The sequence below is a fragment of the Buceros rhinoceros genome, unplaced genomic scaffold (assembly GCF_000710305.1).
Source record: "Buceros rhinoceros silvestris isolate BGI_N320 unplaced genomic scaffold, ASM71030v1 scaffold6439, whole genome shotgun sequence".
Taxonomy (NCBI): domain Eukaryota; kingdom Metazoa; phylum Chordata; class Aves; order Bucerotiformes; family Bucerotidae; genus Buceros; species Buceros rhinoceros.
The window spans coordinates 54,499-73,079 of record NW_010433199.1 but is presented as its reverse complement, the minus strand read 5'-3'; the positions used below and the strand labels follow the sequence as shown (position 1 = coordinate 73,079).

The window sequence follows — 18,581 nt, the reverse complement described above, 5'->3', positions numbered from 1 at the left end:
GTCTCTTCCAACCAGATGATTCTGTGATATACCAGGAACTACTCTCTCTTCTTTAGAGAACCTGAAAGTTTAAGTGTTTTCACAGTGAGAACCAGCTAGAAGGAATGGTCCACCACTGTTCTGACACAGAACAGAAGCAATTAACAGAGGAATCTGATCCATTCTTTCAATAAATAACAGAACAACATAAATTAAAAAAATTAATATGATGACTTACCCAGGCAGTGGGCCACCATTGGTAAGTTCAAAGACCTGATGTGGGTTTAGCAGCTTTCTAAAACTGTACAGAAGATCCCGACCTTTTAGACCACCGCTTTTTGGATTCACAAATACAAGAAGTGGGCAGCAGTTCTGTGGTATCTTGGAAGCCTGAAAGACGGTAAGAAAAGGGATCAGCCAAAACCATGACTAGGCAGGAAAACTAGTACTGCATATCTTAAGTATTTCCCAATGCTTACTTGATGCTTAGTAAAAATACGCATATTTGATAAATAAAAAGATTCAATGTTCAGTCAGACAATGGGACAGGTTAACTGCTGACCTTGTTTTTCTGTGAACTGAAGTTGTCTTAACCCACCCCAACTACACAGTTGCACCTAACTATAAAAACAAAGGCACTGCAAGTAGCCCTTCCTACACTTTTTCAGTAAACAGTCTATGATGAAGAATACTGTGAGGGATAAGGTATCTTCCAGAGTCATGTACAGTTCAAATGCTTTCCTTGTGAAGAGAGAACTTCTGCCAAAAAACAATTGAAACATTTGTCATAATTTTTGTGGACATCTGTGAATACATGTTAATCTATAGCGACAAAACATTTCAAAATGAGGATGTTTAGGCCAGACACTGGCATGCCCCTTCCCACGAAGTAAGAGGCTGAAAGCTTCTTTTATAAATATGTATTTAAAACTTTTAATCAGGTGGATTTGGTACCTGTATCTTACAATCCCCACATTTCTACCGAAGCTGCTGCTGAAAGGGCTCTCAAAGCATGACCATGCTGCAAGAGAGCCTGGTACCTGTCCAGAAACATCTGCAAAGGAAGCTGCTGCACATGGCAGAGGAGGGATTTCCTGGGGTACTCCATGGTACCTGCAGCCACACCGGACATTGAAACTTCCAGCCACCAGAAGTACCACCCTCAGGACTAGCTTTCTGCCAGCCAGCCCATAAATCATTCTGTAAAATGATTTGTGAAGGGTTCTAGAAAGATCAGAAGATGCCAGCACACCTTTCATCCACAGGGCAGGTGTGTGCCAGAAAAGTCCATCAGGCATTTCAGTGAGTGCACTTCAAAACAAAAACGTTTGCCACAGTCCCTAAGTTGTGGTGATTTGTATGTACAAATTGGACAGTGTTCAGGGAACAGCAATTTGTCACGCAGCTGACAGGATGGATTCAAGGAACAGAACAACAGTGCTAAATATAAGTCAATTTAGACAAGAATGATTCAGGGGGCGGTGAGGCAGCAGCATGACTGCAGTGTGCAAACATGTGGAGAGACACCAACAGCTTCAGAGGGGAGGAGACAGCACCCAGAGAGCCTGTCACCCACTGTCTACAGACAACCAGCAGGGAGCATGAATTAAGGCAAAGAATGCAGAAATCAGGAGAAGTTAACGAGTAACTTTGTGGGGAAGCAAATTGGAGTCTGATGCTGAGATACCCCAGCCCATAGTCTGCCTGTGAGCTCATTTGGACACTTAAAAACAATCATTTGGGGCTTCCCAGTATTTCCTCAAATTTTGCTTTTCTGAAAGAGCTGGGTGCCCTGCCAAATGTGTCAATATACCCATAAAACCACATAAAAATCCTTCTCCTCTCTGTCATTGCCTACATGGGAAAAGGCATCTGCTATCCAGCATGACTTGTGGACACACCAGGAAGAGGAACACTAAGCTGGTCAGAAGGTTGGTGGAGGAGGCACGTGCTTCTCCTCTTATCCCTTCCTTCTTCACTCTTCAGATTTCAGAGACATTCAGTCCAATGTACGTTTTCTCAAAAAAGAAAAAAGATCAAAATAAAATAGCCAAACCAGAGCTATTTTGGCTGACAAAGAGCCTCAAAATTTTCTTTTACTGGAAAGGTTCAGAGCAGCACCCACCTTCACACTATACTGTGACAACCTCTAGGTCAAACAGCTCTTGCCAGAACATTAAGGCTTTATTGGAAAAGCAGAAGCAATTATTTAAAGCATGCCCACTGCACAGTAAGGGTAATATATTTATCTCTGTTGAGCACATGGAAAGGGTCTCTGTAGCCAGCAAAAGAAGTCTAAAGAACACAGTGCATGCCACTGTCACAAAAAAAAGGACTTCTAGATTGTAAGATCAACAGCTCAAGGCTCCAAACATCTCCACTAGACAACTGGATTTCCTCTGCTCGAACCATACAGGGATTACCGAAAACAGTAAGCAGAGCTCTGGCTTTTCCAGAAGTAAAACCCTTCTTGTTACTCCATCAGTTCCTGACCATCATCTGGTATATCCCATTATCAGTGGTCCTTTGAAAATCCCACAAGCCACAAAAGGCAGAGCAACTCTGAAAGGAAACGCCATGTCCCATGGGGTAAAGGGCAAACTGCTCCCCTCCTGCACTCCTTGTTTCAGCTTCTGCTCTGCCCTACCTTCCCACCTGACCACTTCCCATGTCTTCCTCTTCAAAGCTTTTTTAATAACCAAATTTCAACTCCAGTCATTTCAATAGGCTATCTGAAACCTCAGGCTTGGTCCAACCCAGAAACTTGTAATGTTCAAAAAAGGGGGGTAAGGGGATAATAGAAATAAAAAATGTTCAGTTCTGCCACGCAAAGTAACAAAAAATTTTTGAATGGATAATGAGGGAAAAGAAACTAGCCCAACATTCAAGTAAGATATTTGCTTGACTTGAATGTGGACAAGAACCTCTCTTCTTCAGGAAATCAGTTTCTAAAAACACTGGTTTTGGACATGTAGAAGTGACATGTTGAACACATGTTTCATATTATTTACTTTTACAAGCAAGTTCTAACACACTGGGTTTAAAACGAAGTAACTAAAATAATTCACATGGAACATCAGGGAATCTCAATGATTTTTGAGATGTGGTAAGCTCCAAGGCATTCAAAAGCACAGCTGTGTTGTGGAAAATCATCTGAGATCTTACCCAAGTAAATATATATTGTTGGAAATACATATTACAGTTTCTACAAATCTGCCATCTAAATTTCCTAATTGTCAAGTGTCAATATTGTACAAAAAAAACCCCTGAAACATTTGCTGTGAAAGCTAAGACTCACAAGCAGCTGTGGAGAATGCCTGGAGCTAACAAAACATCTGTACGTAGTGCAAACTGAGCAGTCCTACCATTCCAAACCATCTTTGTTCGAGTATCTTCTAATGTAAACCCCTGACTATATCTACGTAGGACTAAACACAACCGTGTAGAACCTGCAAAAGTAATCTGAAAAGTGCTCAGCCTTACAGTTAACCTGCTTCCTATCATCACTCCTCATTAAACTTAAGGAGTAAGAAATACTGCTAAGTCCCTGGGTAAGGGCCAACTTCTATGAAAACAATTATTTTGTAGGGATTAAAAACTCTATGAAAATTTGTACAGCAGAGCAGGGCTGCTGCATTGCTTTCTGAAAAGCACACGCTCTTTTTCAATTAGAGATGGCCACAAGGGTAGCAGAATTTTTTTTGATCCCTTAGTAAAGCCCCAGTAGGGATGTACAAGTGAGTTTGTTACTGGGCAGACAGGGATGTGTGACTCACAGCCTGAGGGCTCCCTTCCCCCTTTATCCCTGGCTTCAGTGCTTTGCCTGAGGAGGGAAATCTGCAGAGGGGTTTTGTGTTGGCTGGCATTCAGACAGGAATTTGTTGCTGATTTTAGAGACAGCTGAAGGAGGCTTGTGACTTAGACACGGACAGTCACTGTGAATTGCTTAGTTTGTCAGGATTAGCACAATACAGCTTCAGGCTGGGGCAAGACATTTATTATTCAGGCTAATCCCCTTTCTATTGAGTGTACTGTGCAATCACATCTCATGACAAAGCAGAACAAGGTGTTCTGTGCCACAGGCCTGCAGCACAGGAACCACAGCTCATCTTCCAGGATGTCTCCAGGAACTGCAGATACCTCTAAGTGACAAATAAAATTCAACATTTGCAAGCAGACTGTCTATGGCATCTCCCATATGCAAGGACTCACAATGCCCCAAGCACCAACTTCCTTCACCCTGGCCAGGAAGGAGTCATTGCATCTGATGAGGAAAGATGTGCAAGGTGTCTCCGTGCACCTGGAGCAGCAGCTGGGTCAACACAGCAAGAGCCTGAGCCTTGCTTTTACTTTTTGGGGAGCTGCGGCTGTGAAGTAAGGGTGGAAAGTAACCCTTCATGGTGTTTTGGCTAAGAGGGTCATTAAACTGTCGTGTTTTTAAGTTGGACACATTTGTGTGAAGAATAAGTTTCACCTCTTTGGGGAAACGTCCACATCTTTTCCTAATACTCTTAAGCAACCTAAATACAGTACGTTGGGGGCACTCCACTGGTGATAAAGCCACAAAACCTTTTCTCCTTTGTGCTGGTATTGGTCTTGTACAACTCTGCTGATTTCCTTGTTTGCCAGTACTGCAAAAGGAGCTCTGGTAAACTAGCTTTCAGTTCAAAGACTCAGCCCTGCCGTGTCTTCCACCTTCACATGCTACCACAGAGCAATACTGAACTGCCCCTGCAGGTCCTTAGACACAGCAGCTGAACAGGTCTGTAGACTGCACTTTTTTCACACCCTAACAAAGAGTATTTTCATTTATTTGAATATTGTGAAATGAAAAAGTATTTCATTAAATTCTTAAAGGCTTGAGGTCATGAAACAGCAGAATAGATCAATATTTTGGATCACACTAATTGCTTGACTTTCTAACAAGCAGTTGGTGCAAAGTGAGGCTGCATTGATACTTTTCAGCAATCATAAGAAGAATAATCGCTTCTGGCAGAGCTGACCATGCCAGCCTAGAACTGGGCCTTGTCCTTAGAATCCACATCAGACACTGAGAAAGCCAATCTCATCTTGGGAAAACGAAGGCCTAGCAATGTGCTAACCACCAATTTACTTCTGTGCTCTTATTGACTTTTAAGAAGGGTTGTTTTGTTTTGTTTGTATTTAAGTTGTAATTTTGAAAAATTGTTAATTAACCAAAACACCGTGGTCTTTGTTTCATTATTGATTCTTCTTCTGAGACTATGCAGTAGCGCCTCATTCCCAGTTTCTTTATGTTTCACCCCCAAGAGGCATGTCAAACAGAGCTTAAGGTTAACAATGTGCTCAGTTCCTGTTTAAGTATTCCTGGTGCTGTATTTAAATGGTTACATATAAAAAGTATAAACAAAGGCTAAGAGTATCATAGGATAAAAGGATATTCTAGGTTGGAAACTACCTCAGGAAAACATCTAGTCAAATTGATACCCAAAGCAGGGTCAGCAATCACTGACTAGCTTAACCTGGGTAATTAGTAAATGGTGTAAACTGGGCAGCCAAAACATATATGAACAACACTCCAAGTATTAACAACTCTGGGCTCATTTCAGTGAGATGACCAAATATAAACAATACATGCTGAAACGAAAACAAAATGTAGGTGCACATCTATAGCCCCTTTCTCCTTACATATCGGAAATTCATCCCTAGCAGTACCCCGAACTGGAGTTTCTAAAAAATACCTTGCATCAGATAACACGAGAGCATTATTCGTGTTTCCTAGCATCAAGAAGTTCACTTCAAACAAATCTAGTGCCAGACACACATAATCAGCTGAGTGGAGTACGTTCAACTTCACACACCACGCATCAAATCTCAGCTCATAATGCATTTGTCTGAAAAGCACCGAAAACAGGCATCAAAAAGCAGTCTCATCTTCATGATGTCCTCTGTTTCTGATAACGGAAACTCTGAAACCTAATCTAGATGAGGAGGGGCCTTGGTTTCTAACCCAGGATCTCACAAAAGATAATACCTATGCATGCATAAGAACAAGACTCTCACTTTTTGTGCAGGGAGGATATACTTTTTAATCTCACCAGTTTTACGTAAGCACTGCCACCAGTACATGCTCATGTAAAAACATAATTTTGCCTTCAGAAAACTTTGACAAGCGTAGGACTCTAGATGGTAAAAGCAGGCCTGTAAGTATGCAACTATGGCTATTGAACTTTAATGGTTCCCACTAATTACGTGATTTTTAAAAGTTTTCAACCTTCTGTGAAGTTCTAAGTCAAACCAAGATCCTCACTTTGCTCACCATAATGCAACTCCAAAAAGACAGTAACTGCAAAATACACAACAGCTCAGCAGAAAGTAACAGCTCTCTTGGACAGAACCTACATCATCCTGGTTAAAAATCACTTTGCTCAGTGAACCTTTTCCCTCTTTTCACCCTGAATCTGTTTTGTTAACAAGAAACCTATTATTAAACTGATTCATAGGAAAAGTTATTTGTAACCATAGAAATTAATAAATCAGAATCAATGAATTTGTGAAAAGACTTGCACCAAGTCTTTCAAAAGATTCCTCTGAAATCCACAATGAAGCATTTAAACAAGGTCAAACTCCTTCTGCTACAGAATAGAGGAAATGAAGATAATGTAGAAGTGAAGATTAACAATAATACTTTATTTCATGGTTAGTGAGGAAGCATATTCATACCTCAAAACAAAGCTGTTGTAAGTATTTTAAGACACACCAGCTAAAACAAAAACCTCACAGGACTTTACCATTGAAAGAAATAAAAAGAAAAAAAACCCCTGTTTTTCTCCCTTTTATAGTTGTATAGTTACTGTAGGGCAGTTGTAATTTTACCCCTAACAACTCAACAGTAACAGGACGAGTGACCTAACTCACAGAAATGTATCATATACATGAAGTACAGACTCAAGGTTTTTTTTCATCACACTACTTAAAAGTCATTGTATGGCTCCTTTGAATAAGGATAATGTTAAAATGTTATTTTCATTTACTTGCAGCAGAAAAAGTCTTAAGGTATTTTTTTTTTTAAAGACATTTTACATTCAAACCCATCTCTTACCACAACTTCAGGAATCACCACAGCATTCAGAGGCTTGTCATTGACAGTTGTATCTTTAACTAGCATATATATTCTTTCAGCTTCAGAAAAGCACGAAATTTCGAGTACAACAGCACCTGTAAAGAGGTATCAGAACTATTCTTTATATTTTCTACTGCTATCAGGAAATCAGTATCATCATTTCACAGCAAAAGTTTACTCAGGACATCATTCAGTAAAAGTTACTCTCTGCAACACTTGTGGTTGTTGGTTATCAGTCAACTGGGCTGTTTTGTTTTTAAAATATTCCTTCATACCCACAAACACATCCCATATTTTGTTAAAGCAAAGCAGTTTGAGGACAAGAACAGCAGCACAGAACTGATGCATATTTAAAGGATTCCTTTGGGTTTCAGAAGCATGGCCTGTATCCATACTCTATATAATAACTAACAGGCTGTTCTCATAATGTAAAAGGGAGAAAGGCATCAGGTTCCATTTTTCTCACGATTAAAAATCTAGTAGTTCCATTAATTGACAGTATCTCAGTAAGAGCTATTAACAGCAAAGATTTGGTCTGAGAATCAATTTAAGATCTTTATGCCAGCTTAGGTCCTGTATGGGGAAGTTGGGGAAGAAGGGAAGACAAAAGGGAAAAAGAAAATAAAATAATTACAAGTTAAAGTAAGACACTTAGTGAGAAGGAAAACGAGGCAGGACAAGATCAAAGTGCATAACAGACAGCATATGAGATATAAGCTAGTAACTCAACCTTGCTGCAAACCAGAAGTGAGAGTCAGGAAGTTATCAGAAACGAAAATACTCAGAAAGCGAAAATACCACAAAGAACAATGAAAATCACATACAAGCAGAAACATCTAAAAAACCACATGCATGTAACTTGTTAAGTGAAGCTGTGATACCACAGAAACAACTATTCAATCGACAAATATGGAAAGGAGAAGGCACCTAAACATACAAAAGAAATTCCACACTAAGCTTTACCAAACACAGATCTCCGCTGCACTAGAGCTGCACAGTACCGCTGCTCTGGCTCTCAGAAGCCTCACAGCTTCTCCAGCTTTGCTGAAATAAAATTCGTACAGCCAAAGCAAAGCAACAGCTCAAAGGGTGAACACAGAGATGAGCATACCAATTTCCTTCAGACTTCCTGCCACTGAACCCCTACTTAACACTGTGCTATGCAACACCGACTGTGAAACAATCCCATTGAGTCCAAAAGCAGCACCAAACTTTAGTACTTTAAAAGTCAAAATAGAGAGAGAGCGTCTGAAGGATTTTTTAACAGTTCAGTGGTGCTGGGACTACTCAGTTGAAGTGCAACTTCAAAACTCATTTTTATGATGAAATATTACCACTTTCTTACACAGTAGGGACAAAGCCAAACTTTTTATTTTCTTTTTAAAAAGGTAACATGAATCCACTGCTCCTCACGTCTTACATTTTATCTGAAGGGCTTTTTGCTTATGCAGTTAAGACTAATACATTCTGAGATTAGAGCCTCTAGTATCAGGCTGCAGTTTTGAAAATAGGCATTGTTTGCAAGACTAAAAATCTTAATGCTTACCTTGTGCTTGATAAACATGACTCACAGATACTACATTTGCTGCAAAGGGTAAAAATACAAACACATAAAACCTTGGGTACATTTAGAGTAAATATTTAAAATATTTGTTAAAGTTACATAAATATAATACAAATAAATATTAAAAGTTACACAAATATAGGGAGAACCTCCAGCTAACACTTCCCCTCTCCTAAGTTTACTTTGCAAGTTAGAAAAGCCAAATGGATTTTCATAGAAGGTGACTATGAATTCTTTCTGGCATTTAAAGTCCTATTGAAGTTACGTAAAATATTGGGGAAAATGCTTCATTTCCTGAAACAAAAAGCACGACGCATTCTTCACATTGTTTATAGAATGCATTTGTTGAGAGCATTATGAAAAATCAGTTACACTTCTTTGAAAAAAAATTCTGTTCACTGAGTGCTTCACATACGTGCATGCACATAGCGCTCATACCTGTCTGCAAACAGGCAGAGCAACATGGAGATCAGCCCACGCAAAAAATGTCAGAGGTTAATAAAGGTTAGAAGCATTCATGAACAGGGAATAACAGGGAACTAAATTGCACTGCCATAATCTGAACTAAGGCATGTTGGTTTCAATTCTAAACAGTGATGTTTTGTCAGTAAAAATGTGGTCACATATAACCCAAGTAATGTAATAATAATTGTTAATAATCAGCTGTTACACCTTTCAGCAACCATGAACATATTAAAACGAAGAAAAAAGCCACCTGTGAGAGTACAGGGAGATGGATTTTTTCAAATAAGGTCAGAAATCATAAAAGAAACTAATAAAAAGGAGCAATAGAAGTTAATACATTTTATTCTTTACAAGTGAATATTCCTCAGAATGCACCTGTTCACTTACTTTTGATAGCTAATTCATCCTTGAGAATATTTGTGTACTCTTCAGAGGAAAGCTGAGGTGGAAGGCCACCAACAAACAAATGTACTTGTACAACAGATTTACTGTTTTCCACAATGTAAAATCTTGTTTGATTCATCTGACGTATTGAAGTCTACCAAAATAGAGAAAAATAAATGATGTGACATTTGGCAAAAAGATATGATGAAACAAAATCCCAAATAGTTCTGAACTTAGCAATAAAGTCCGCTATGCCTAGAGAATACCACAAATAGAAACAAAATTCAGTCCAAGCGCTTAGCTCTCCTACAGATGAGCCAGCTGAGAGTAAACAGATTACTTTTTCTGTAAGAAAGGGAACTCCTTACTTGCTATAAAAGATCACGTGGTTTTTTCAGATTTACCTTTCTTATGTCCTTGAGTCTGTTAAGAATTAGTTCCTGATTGTCCAAGACCATGCGCTGAACTGGAGACAGCAAGAATATGAAAAATTTTAGGGAAAATTCACAACTCTGCATACAACTAATATTAATATAAAGGACCATACAGACCTGAACTACTCATTATACAACAGAAAAAACACCTAGGTGCTTTGAACAGTCTGATTTTGTCCACAGTTCTTAAATACCACCCTCCTTTAGAAAAAGACAGAAACAGCTCGAAGCCACTCACATGACAAGCAGTAACAGCTAACTGACAGATGGCTTTTAAACTACATTCCCTGACAACTACTGTGATAACAAACTTTGGGTTATGAGGATACTAAACCAATTGCAACAACTTCCATCTAAAGTGACATTATAAACGATGCTTTAAAACAGAGCACCAGAAACCAACCACAGTAAGACATTCACAAGGCTATACCCTTATAAACCAACTTTCTGATAATGCTCACAGAGAAGAAGTATCAGGGTGGTATATGAACTACAAAGATACTTACTCAGGTGTGGCCAGGGTATCATCAGACTAATTCAGTGGCTTTACTTATCTCTCTATGCAGCCCTACAATTACTGAAGCACAAAGGGATGTGAAATTGGAGAACATCAGCTCCTCCTGCAGGATCAGGAACCTCTTGAACAATGATAGGACTGCTTATTTCTGCACTTCGTAACGCACGCATACTCCTTGGACAATCTCAGGACTCAGATTTGCTCTCTTTCGAGGGCAGTGTCAAGGAAAATGATGAAAGAAGGAAGGGAGCCAATTCAATTTTACAGTTAACATTTACTAAGTAACTGCGGTTAAGAAAAAATATGTCAGTTAAAGGCAGCCACAGGGCTCTTTGCCAAAGTGTCAATGCTCATGTTAGAAACCACTAATAAACCTTTATGTGATGAAGAAAGAAGGGAACCATATTCCCACAGGACACACAAGACCAAAAAGAACTAACATCACTTCTGATTAAGTATTTCAACATGATGGTTAATTTGTTAAGGCATGTATTGTAAAAAAATTAACTGTGACTATGTTAAAAGGGGAAAAAAGCTAGAAGATCAGTTACCAATATGCCTTTGGCCAATGCACCTTCAACTTACCTTGCTTACTGCCCATAAGTACTTCCACCAACTTGAAATTCTGGAGGCACTCCGACTGCCAAAAGATGCAACATGTCAATGTAGTTTCTGAATGGATATAATTTTGCCAGATATTTACATTAATGTTATACACTGCATACACAGCGCACGCAAAATTAAACATTTTAAGGTTAACCACAGTGTTCTTCCCCTAACCCACTCCTCCCGAGCCAGGAAAGGTCTTCATTTTTACACATTCATCCTCACACACATGGCATCAGGCTCCTGTGCCCTTAACACTGGCATGATCACAGACCCATGGTGAGAAGGCACCTGTAAAGCACAGTTAACTCTATCACCCTTCAGTGACTGGCAGATCAGCTAGGCTATTTCCAGAGTATCCTTCCAGGGAAAACCTGCAGGACTGTGAACAAACCTGCTCTTTGAGAAGACGGCCCAGAAACTAGGCATGGCAAAAGCAGGCTGACCAGTCCCCATCTCCTGGGGCACTCCACAGGCACTGATGGCATGAAACCCTCCTCACACGTGCCACAGTCCCTCTCCAAAACATCCAGCCAGGGACCGCCTGAGTCCATCGCAGCTCTACAATAAAGACTGGCACAGCCAAGAGTTGAACCATTTACTAGGACTGTTGCAAGCCTGGAAACATGCAATGCTCAGGATTGCGAGGACCAATGATCTTGCTTTACACGTCATGAAGCCTCAACTGCCTGCATTTGCTTTGCCTGAAATTTGGTAAGAATGACTTGGACAGCATCTTCAGTACATGCAAATACCGAATATTAAAAAGACATGCATATTAAAATCTGCTGTAGCATCTTGATATATGAAAAGGAGAAAATTCTTTAAAAATTATTACTAACAGAAAAATTGCAATTGAGCCAAGGAATTAGGTCTCTTACAACATAGAACTAGCTTCCCAAATACAGAGATGCAAAGATATTTCCCATAATACCTGACTGCTTTTTTTTGGACAGTTTTTTTTCAAATGAGACAAGACTTCCGACAAGAGTTTCCAAGTCTTGTTAAAAGGTCCATAGCAAGGAAAGCCTGAAATCAAATCCTAGAACTATTATGCAAAGATAACATTGGTCTGTTGCTTGACAAAGTTTGTCACCTTACAAATGGGGATGTAGACAAAGTGGAGACCTTTTATGCCACCTTTGCCTCTGTCTTCAACACTGATCATGGGACCCTGGACCCTGAAGACCCTGTGCAGGAAGAACATGATTGGGCAGATGGTAAAGAAGTTCAGCGTCAGCCAGGACTTTGAGACTTGCTGCTCCAGCTGGATGCACATAAGTCTCTGAGGCCCAATGGAATTCATTCCAGGGTACTGAAAGAGCTGGTCGATGTTATAGCAGACTTCTCTCCACTAGTTTTCAAAGGTCTTGGGAGTCTGGAGAAGTCCCTGTCAACTGAAAGCTGGCAGATGTTGTCCCAGTTTTCAAGAAGAACAAGAAGGTAATTACAGACCTATCAGTCCCACTTCAGTGCCTGATAAAATGGAGAAGGTTATTCTGCGAGTTAGAGAAACATGTTGAGTGACACCACAGTCATTGGTGATAGCCAGCACAGGTTCACAAGGGGAAAGTCCTGCTTAACCAACTTAATGTCCTTTTATGACAAGATCACCCACCTAGCTGACCAAAGGAAGTCAATGGATGTGGTGCTTTTGGATTTCAAAGCTTTTGGTACTGCCTCCCAGAGTATCCTTACAGGTAAATTGCCCGGCATACAGCTAGACAAGTCCACTATACATTGGGTTGGTCTCCAAGGGTTACAAGTAAATGCAGTTACATCAGGCTGGTGGCCATTCAGCAGTGGGATTCCCCAGGGCTCAATTTTAGGGTCAGTGTTCTTTAACGTTTAAGTGATCTGCAGGCAGGAATCAAATGTACATGAGGTTTCCTGATGACACTAAATTAGGAAGAACTGTGGTCTCCCTCAATGGCAGAGCAGTCTTACAGAGAAATCTGCATACATGATAGAGCTGGGCAATCACCAACCACATGAGATTTCATAACAGCAAATGTCCAGTTCTGCATCTGAGACAGGACAATTCTGGTTATACAAACAAACTGGGGGATGAGAGGTTGAACAGCAGCCCCATGGAAAGAGACTGGGAGGTTTGGGTTGATGGCAATTTGCCCTGGCAGCCAAAAGGGCCAACTGTGTCCTGGGGGGCATCAAGCACACCACAGCACCACTAGCGAGTTGAGGGAGCTGATTGTCCCACTATACACTGCAATGGTGCAGCCCCACATTGAGTCCTGTGTGAAGTTTTAGGCATCTCAATATAGGAAGGACATAAAACTATTAGAGTGTGTCCAGAGGAGAGTGACCAAGATGGTGAAATGCCTTGAGGGCAAGACTTACAACAAGTGGCTGAGGTCACTTGGTTTGTTCAGCCTGGAGAAGGCTGAGGGGTGACCTCATCTGCAATCTACAACTTCCTCAGGCAGGGCAGCAGAGGAGGAGTTGCTGATCTCCTCTTTCTGATGACCCGCAACAGTAGACAAGGAAATAGAATAAAGCTGCATTAGGGGAAGTTCAGATTGGACATTAGGAAAAGATTCTTCACTGACAGGGTGGTCAGTCATGGAACAGGGTCCATAGCAGAGTTGTCATAGTACCAAGCCTGGCAGAGTTCTGGACAATGCTCATACAGTTTAGTTAGGGCTAGTATGGGTCACTTTCAACTTTACTTTATGATTATGACGATTTCTTTTGCAGAGCAGGACAAAGAAGAAGGGGAGAAGCACAATCATCCTAACAATGATTGCCAGTTTCCAAACAAGAGAACACTGGCAATATAGTTACATACAAGTGTATTTTAAATATCTCAAGACATAAACAACCAGGAAAAAAATACACTGCATGCCAAGAATCATTGCATTCATACAAGTAAATCTGCTTGACCCAGAAAGACCAGTGGGAGGCTCCAGTGCAGAGCAACCAGATCTAGCATCAAGACTTCAGAAGAGTCACAAGAGATCACCTACCAAACATCTAACAACATTCACATGAACCATGAATGGACTGATCATAATTTTTCTAAAGAGAAAAAACACACTCCACTTCAGGGTCACTCAGGTGGCATATTGACATGTTCAGGATCCTTCACTTACCTGCCTTCCAAGTAACGGAAGCACTTCTTTGATCACAGTTTGTGTAGTGCTATCCTTATTTACTCGTAGGGAAACATATGCCATTCCCACCCTAAAGAGAAAAGAAATACTTATTGTAGAGCAATCATTTGACCTAATCCTGTATGTGCCTTTTTTTACTTAAGTGGTAAATTTTCTATGGGGTCAGGCAGAAATCTGTATTAGTGGAATAAGCTTGTTCACTGACCCTCATGGCAGATGCCGTATTAGTCCTACAGACATTTGAAGACTTTCATCTCAAGGAACTGGTCATTACAATAACTGAAGCACTACAAATCAGTTCCTTCCTACACACAGAACTACCTGCAAGTCTTCCACAAAATTTCGCAATGTAGTTGCATTAAGTTTCACTTCACTGCTCTTAAGAAATTAATACTTCACCACCCAGTCTTGTCTCTACTGCTAAATATGCTTAAAAATGTATACTGTCACAGCATAAATAGAACAGATTTTTTCCTTCCCAATTCCTATTTAATATGTCTTCCACAAAACCATCAAACTTTCAAGTGACATGTGTATGTCGTCATTTTTTTTTTTTACATATTCAGTTAATGTAAAGTTGCAACTTCTTCGCCAAGCACACAATAATAGGACTGCACAAGTTGCACAGTATGTTCTGAGCATGTAAAGAAACCTACAAGCATGTTTCCAGGCATGGAAATGAATAATATGTGTATTACTCATTCAGAAAAATAAACAGAGAAATCCTGCAATATAGAAGAAACTACATTCTCTGTTCTACTTGGTGACTTCAGTAACAAACACACTGGGTTAGACTACAGAAGATAAATGTAGCCAAGCAGGATAACCCTGTGATAAAAGGAGGAAAACACTCACTTCAGCCAAGCAGGATAAATTCTTATCACTTCCTCATCCTTTGGTTTGGCTCTGATGATCCAAGCTTCAGGAACAGATTCTCGGAACACTGAGCACAAGTTGCTGTCCTCTGCAGCATCGTTCCTGTTGATAACATCATCACACAGTAGCGCCTGCTGTGTAAAGGTCTGAAGTTCATACTCCCGCTGGTCATCATTTATGTAGCATGCCCTTAAAGCAGCCTCCTACAACACAGCAAGACAAATTAACATTTTATTGAAGAGACATAGTTTATACATTTACAGCCACGGATGTTTATAAATACCTTAAGGAACCAACTTTTAACACATTTGAAGCTCAGAACAGTGGATAAATAGCAACAAAAAAAAGAGGAAAGTTTTGAAACATTTTAGTGGGATACAAAAAGAAAACTTGATATATCAATGGATTTGAACACAGCCTGCAGTATTTTTGTCAAGTGATAGTCACTTTAACTCCACAGATGAAATGTAAAAATTCAGCACCAATAAAGCTACATTCCCTGCAAACAAAATTTAGTCCATGAGGAAAACAGTAAACTACACTTGACTGTGCCCAGCTCTGCATACTCAATCTTCCTGCACTAAGTGGATGTTGAAAATTAGTGAGCTTCTAAGCCACAAGGCTGGCCTGAACCCACACACCCATGAAGAAAGGTAAGGGCTGTCCTTGGAAGATGCAAGCAGTCACAGCAATTGTACATCCATTACCGGCCCACGCCTGCAGCACCTCTAACACAGACACTGCTGTGACTACGGCCCAGTAAGTCATTTATGAGACCTGGTATTAATTTGCCCTGGTATTATAATCAGCAGCCTAATAAAACGTGCTTCAAAGGCAAGCAGCACTCCTAAATAAAAGTGTTTTCAGCATTGTACATAATTTTCCTTGAAGATCTTTGACATGCAGAACATTATAAAACATTTTCAAAACTCCTGTTGACTTCGAGCACAGTATCAAGCTCTTCATGAGCTGTAGGTTTAAATCATCAAAATTCTAATGTAATAAATTCTCCAGACTCCTGTGCCAAGTCTTTTATGACTGAGTCCTCGCCATGCTCAGTTCTACTGTGCACCATCCCATATCGCCTCTGGGCTTCATTTCTGCCAAGCATGGGGTCTCTGCCCAGCCCAGTAAATTAAGATCTGCACAGAACATTTGATTTAGTACTGAGTCATGTTTCCAACCCAGAGAGAGCTCTGGAAAAGCTAGGAATTGGCTGCTGTGTGATCAATAATTCATCACTTTCACAGCCAAGAAGTGGAGGTTAACTATGGCATGTTTCAGTCTTCAGAGGTGATTAGCTGATGTGCAATAGCAGTGGCTGTCCAGGATGAATGTCCAACCACTAACTACTATAGAAGAGGGACAAGATCTAAGGAGGTGATTATCCAGTATTGCTTGCATCAGTAAAATCAGACTTCAGTGGCACATGGGAAGGAGAATGGCTGCTTTACAAGTGATACGCCATATCCTCATTATGCTATAGATACGTAGGCCACCTCATCTTCAGATGCTCTAAAATAAAAGCACTACATCAAGAGGTCAAATTACCTTGTAATTTTACAGCCTGTTTACATATTTTGTTGTTGAGGGACATGTGTAAAACTGTTAATTTTTTACTATTATAATGTACAATCATATAACCCTTTATCACTCTGGAATATTGACCTTCATCAGTCATCTTACCACAACTTCTTCGTTTTTTGCAATCCTTGGAACTGAAATCAGTCGAAACTGGTTGCGTTTCACAGCATCATTCCCATCAAATATCTTTAATGTTTGTTTACCTGAATGAAAACAAGTACGGTGTATCAATAACACTTCTCAAATCAAAGCCCTCTGAATAGGAAGCATATAATGAAACTATTAAAAAACTGCTTTTAATCCACTGAACTGCTTCTTCAAGCTTTGAGGCTGATTCTTTTAGTTTTGCTACTGTTCATTTAGAACAGGGGTACTTTTGTAGAGGAAAATGCAAAGAGTATTACAACTTTTCATAGTTTTATCCTGACTTTTGATATAACTGTTTATATATAATTATACCACTTAGTTATCACTTCATCCTCACCATCCAGGATTGCATTATCGACCAGTTCAACACCATGAAAACCAAGACTTTCAAGAGCAATAGCAAAGTGTTGCAAAATGCTCGTAGAACAGGCAGGGTATGAGAGATTTTGAACAAATGCATGTTATCAGTCCAATATGTGTGTCCTTACAGAAAGGCATTAAGTTCATCAATCCAGTCCAAAAAGGAGATTCCAACAAGACAGACCTTGTGTGACCATAAAGATGCAATCAGGAGATTTTATGAAGAGACCTTTCATGGACTTCCCACAGAGCCCACGCTTTATAACAGACATGACTATCCTTCACAGGCAGAATTTGCCCTTTTTATTGCAGTGTTGGACTGGACTGTTAGAAGTCACTCCTTGTATAGCACAGTGTTACAGACCCTGATCTCAACGAATCTGTACACCTGCTTCAAAGTAATAAAATCACTCAAAACTGCCACTTGCAGACTTGCCTCTGGTTTTGCAGTTTTACTTCTGGCTCCTGTCAAAAACAATGAACTTTGGAAGCACAGTTACAATTTCTTCTTTCCTACTGACTACTCCTGAAGTGCTCTTTTGAAATTAGTTAGCTGAAACCTTTTACAACATCTGTTTAAGGAAAATAATCACACAGTTTCCACATACAATGTACACTCTTTTCAGCAATGGAGACTGAATTATTCGACTGGAGAAGTGAGCTTGGGATATATGGTATGATACTTTGGGACTTCAAGCATTTTTTAATATGAAAAGTACTGTTACCAGGTGGATGTGGCTTTTCAGTTTTCCAGTTATCAACTCAGTGGTTGTGTCTGTTGTCAATTTTTTTTCAGTCACAAAATAAAGAATATTTAAATACTATCAACTTTCATGTCTAAAGTATCCTTGGGACTCCGTTGCCATTGCACTGAGACTATAGCACGTCAGAAAGCGATCTGCTCATTTACACCCTGTTAGATTAGAGTCAGGAAAAGTGACATTCTTTTAGAAACATTTCTGTCAGTGATCTTCACGGTAACTTTAGCATAGACAAACTTTAACCAAAAGACACACTGTGTCCTGGGAGATCTTCTTCAGGGCTAACAAAACTTGGGAAAACACAGCAAACACTAGTTACTGACAGCACAGACAATGTTCTGAGTATGAACTTTTATAACATCATAAAAATCTCTACTGTTTTCTCTAGCAATCCAGAGGGTAGACAACCATCTCAGAACAAAATTATTCATCTAAGGTTTAGTCCTCGTTTTCATTCGAGCTGCCTTTGTTAGATACTAGCTGGTCTTAGAGAATCCCTAGCGATTTTAGCTGGAGATTTTTTAATGAGCTCTCCAATTCTTAAGACCAGCCAAATTTTGGAAAAAAATTGGCAATACACTGGTTTGCAAGGAGGAGTTTAGCTCTACAGATCAGTAGTGACATCCTAAGCTCAAGTATACTCCTTAGTTAAATACATGGTATGGTCATTC

The 18,581-nt window shown here is 39.9% G+C and overlaps 1 protein-coding gene across 1 annotated transcript in view; it reads right to left on the bottom strand.

The window, feature by feature from the left end:
- Positions 1–217: 217 nt before the first annotated feature.
- The window catches only part of LOC104500390 (diacylglycerol kinase theta-like), a gene marked incomplete at both ends in the record, with an annotated part of 46,997 nt that continues 28,633 nt past the window's right edge, over positions 218–18,581 (bottom strand). Inside the window, 9 exons of the mRNA XM_010144027.1 lie at positions 218–369; positions 7,061–7,176; positions 8,628–8,666; positions 9,498–9,648; positions 9,899–9,960; positions 11,031–11,085; positions 14,162–14,252; positions 15,038–15,261; positions 16,745–16,845. Coding sequence (XP_010142329.1) covers positions 218–369; positions 7,061–7,176; positions 8,628–8,666; positions 9,498–9,648; positions 9,899–9,960; positions 11,031–11,085; positions 14,162–14,252; positions 15,038–15,261; positions 16,745–16,845 — 991 coding nt within the window. The remainder of the gene's footprint in view (positions 370–7,060; positions 7,177–8,627; positions 8,667–9,497; positions 9,649–9,898; positions 9,961–11,030; positions 11,086–14,161; positions 14,253–15,037; positions 15,262–16,744; positions 16,846–18,581) is intronic.